Consider the following 3,572-nt stretch of genomic DNA (forward strand, 5'->3'; position numbering starts at 1 on the left):
GCCCTTTTTTTTTTTTTTTTTTTTTTTTAAAATTTTTTAGTTGTTAATATGGTGTATTACATTGACTCACTTTTCCTATGAGAAATACTCACATTTTCTTGGTTTTTTGTATGTTGAGTAATATTTTAATGTGTCCTGGACATTGTGAATGTTATATTTTATAAATGTTGAGCCCTTTTATAATTCTCCAACAAACTTTTTTTGCTTTGTTTTTTTAAGCAAGTAGTCAGCCTGTTAAAGGTCAGACTGCAATTTACATATCTTTTGTGAGTGGTGGTTCCAGTATCACTTTATTTTCTAAACCTCTTGTCCTGCTTTAGGTCTTTCTTTCACACGTTCCACTCAGGAATTAGGGTGAAAACTGGGTGGTAATTAAAATCTTGTTTCAGTTTAGAAAGACTGCTATTCTGATTTGGGTCTGTGCCACACGTGTGCATCTTGTTGGTGATTTTAGGCCTTTTATGTAGATTTAGAGGATCCTTCTATCCAGCTGTCTCCTATTTAGGACCCCCCCCATCCCCCTTTTTAGGATGCATTTTCCAATTCTGACCAGAAGCACAGTTTTTCTCAGAAGTTTAGCTACATGAGCTTCTGATACTTAGCTCTGAGACAGGGTCTCACTTTTCATCAGATTGAAAGAGAGAGGAAAAAAATGAGAATCTTAGCTCTGTATGGGTAATTCTCCAAGTTTTAACTCCCCTACACAATATACCTGCTTTGTTTAGATTACTATATAATTTTGGGGAATTGAATATGAAATTTGTTTTTAGTTATCATTCAGTTTTAAGTCTTTTTACTTTTGTAGTTATTTCTGATGATCATTTATTACTATCAATTATTAACTTTCCTATTTTTCATGGTGATTATTTACAAATTTAAATCAGAAGGTCCTTAAAAAGTTTGTGAAAAATAGAATCAAAAGATAGTATAAATCTTTTCATGAGCTTTTGAAGTACCCTCATATGTTCTATCATTAAACAATGCTTTTTATGTATTGACTTAAAAAATAAAGTTGGTAGTCTCCGAAGGACATTGATAAGCCTGTAGCAGGAAAAAAGTCTCAGAGCCAGCTTTATGCATTACAATTTGCATATACGTATCTGCATGGAAGAGTCACCATATTTCTTGAATTGTAATTTATTTTTATTTAAAGGAACTATAACTAGCCTGAGATAATCAGATTAAATTCAGAAGTTATATTAACTGACTTATATATTACTTAAAATAGATTTATAATAATATGAAAAAATATATATCTTAAATCTTTAGTTTTGAAAATTATACTCAGAATGGTTTGTTTTTAATTTTTGTCCATTCAGTGTTATCTACAAACTTTTGGCATCGAAAAGTGAAGGGATCAGAGTACAAGCTCTCAAGGCAATGGGCTATTTTTTAAAACATCTGGCCCCAAAGTGAGTATACATGAAATCCAAAATGCACTCTCATATATTATTTATTTTATAAACCTTTGGAATAGCATTTCTCTTCTGTGGTCCTTCCAGTCTTTCTTTTATTTTTATCCTTAAAATGCTGTATAAATTTAATCACATTACTACATATTTCAAATATGAAGTTGAAGGGGAGTATATAGTTTTTGTGAGAACTATTTAAATTATTCATATATTTTGTGTTAATTATGAAAATTAGTTTGGATGAATTGAATTCTAGAAACTGTGGAGACTTCATTTCAGGTGACTTGCATCATCATTTGCTTTATCTTGTACTATAAAAGCTGATACAGTAACCTGGATGTTTGCCACATAGTATGTTTTGCTATATGCATAACTAAAAACTGGAACTCCTAGACTTATTTTCTTAGCTAAGTGCCGATACTCATATTCTATCTATTGTTCCTTATACTAGCAGTAGTTTCTTATTGAAATGTAAAATTTTGGGAGTAAAACAAATGTTGGTAAACTGCAGTTTTTAGGAATCCAGCTGGCCACCTGTAAATAAAGTTTTTTTTGGAACACAGCTATGATAGTTTATTTGCATATTATCTATGGCTGCTTTCATGATATAAGGGCAGTGTTGAGTTGTGACAGAGACCATATGGTCCACAAGGCCTAAAATATTTACTATCCAGCCATTTGCAGAAAAAGTTTGCTGACCCAAGGGATAGAATTAGAGTTTGTGATCCTTCAGTTTCTAAATTTGTGCTGCTTGGAAAGTTAATTTTGGCATATGTATTTTCATAGTATTCATTTTCTCGAATTATCTTACATTTCTGCTACCTTTTCTCCACATGCTTTTCCACTTAACTACTTATTATGCTTTAGATGCTTCCCCAGTAGAGCCGAGCTCACTGCTAGCAGATAGTAGCAACGCGTTAAATCAATAATTGCTCTGAAGATTTTGATGGAGATTTTTGTTGTGCTCTAGTATAGCCAATCTTGTGATTTTTTTTTTTTTCCACTTTGGCTATGCTTATATTGTAGTTAGCATTTCCCTACTTAAAGGTTTTGTAGCCTTAAAAGTTCTAGGTCCAAGAAAATTGGGAGAATAATTGAGTTGAAAGTTATTTCTAATGTGAAAAAAAAATTTTGTGTTTCCTTCATCCAGCATGCACAGTAAAATTCTGCAGTTGATGATTTCTTCTGTGTAATTTCAGGAGAAAGGCTGAAGTCATGCTTGGACATGGATTGTTTTCATTGCTAGCTGAAAGACTCATGCTTCAGACAAATTTAGTCACAATGACCATGTATAATGTCCTGTTTGAGGTAAGAATGTAGTTATGTAGATAGAATTTACTCTTAAAAATTTCTTATTATAAAAGCACCTATCTAATTGAGTTGACAGTGTCTAGATAAAGTAAGATCATTTAAATTTTTAATGTGTAAGTTTGAAGTTACTCATAAAAGGACGTGGCTGTATTTTTATAAATCTATCAATCTGTGAATTACTAAAGTTTACTTCCTTCATTGTATTAACTATTTGGTATCTCATTTTATAATTAAGTAAAAATAGAGTTATAATGCTGAAGTTATTTTATGTGGACCGTATGCTAAGTTTTGATTAGTATTGTACTTAGAGTTCATTAATAGTGATTCTAATACAGTGATTATGCTAATATTATCTATTGTTTTACTTCTGTAGATACTTATAGAACAGATTTGTACTCAGGTGATACATAAACAGCATCCAGATCCAGATTCTTCAGTAAAGATACAAAATCCTCGTATGTATTTTGTATACTTAAAAAATTTACCTTTTGCTAATTAAAAAGAAAGTCACGGTGAAAAACCTAAAAGTTCAAATATTGTTGAAAACAGATTATTAGATGAATATTTCATTATGTGCAATAATATCATACTAGTTTTATTTGTGATTTATGTTGAATATAATTTCATATGAACCTTAAGTTATGTTGAAATGCATATGTAAAAGTATTGAAAAATTGTAATGCATAAGATTTTGATTTAATGTATGTTCAGATTTTCAGCAAAGTTTTTTTTTTTTCGTGACCGGCAATGGATCGCAACCCTCAGTGTCGCACCCGTACCGGACCGGGACCGGCAACGGGATCGCAACCCTCGGTGTTGCCCCCATACCGGACCGGGACCGGCAACGGG

The 3,572-nt window shown here is 31.8% G+C and overlaps 1 protein-coding gene across 1 annotated transcript in view; it reads left to right on the forward strand.

The window, feature by feature from the left end:
- The window catches only part of LOC103604436 (lipopolysaccharide-responsive and beige-like anchor protein), a gene marked incomplete at its 3' end in the record, with an annotated part of 161,417 nt that overhangs the window by 138,161 nt on the left and 19,684 nt on the right, over positions 1–3,572 (forward strand). Inside the window, exons 17-19 of the mRNA XM_008588988.1 lie at positions 1,320–1,412; positions 2,612–2,720; positions 3,097–3,178. Of these exons, the coding sequence (XP_008587210.1) occupies positions 1,320–1,412; positions 2,612–2,720; positions 3,097–3,178 (284 nt within the window). The remainder of the gene's footprint in view (positions 1–1,319; positions 1,413–2,611; positions 2,721–3,096; positions 3,179–3,572) is intronic.

This window comes from Galeopterus variegatus, unplaced genomic scaffold (assembly GCF_000696425.1).
Source record: "Galeopterus variegatus unplaced genomic scaffold, G_variegatus-3.0.2 Scaffold5142, whole genome shotgun sequence".
In the NCBI taxonomy this organism is placed as follows: Eukaryota; Metazoa; Chordata; class Mammalia; order Dermoptera; family Cynocephalidae; genus Galeopterus; species Galeopterus variegatus.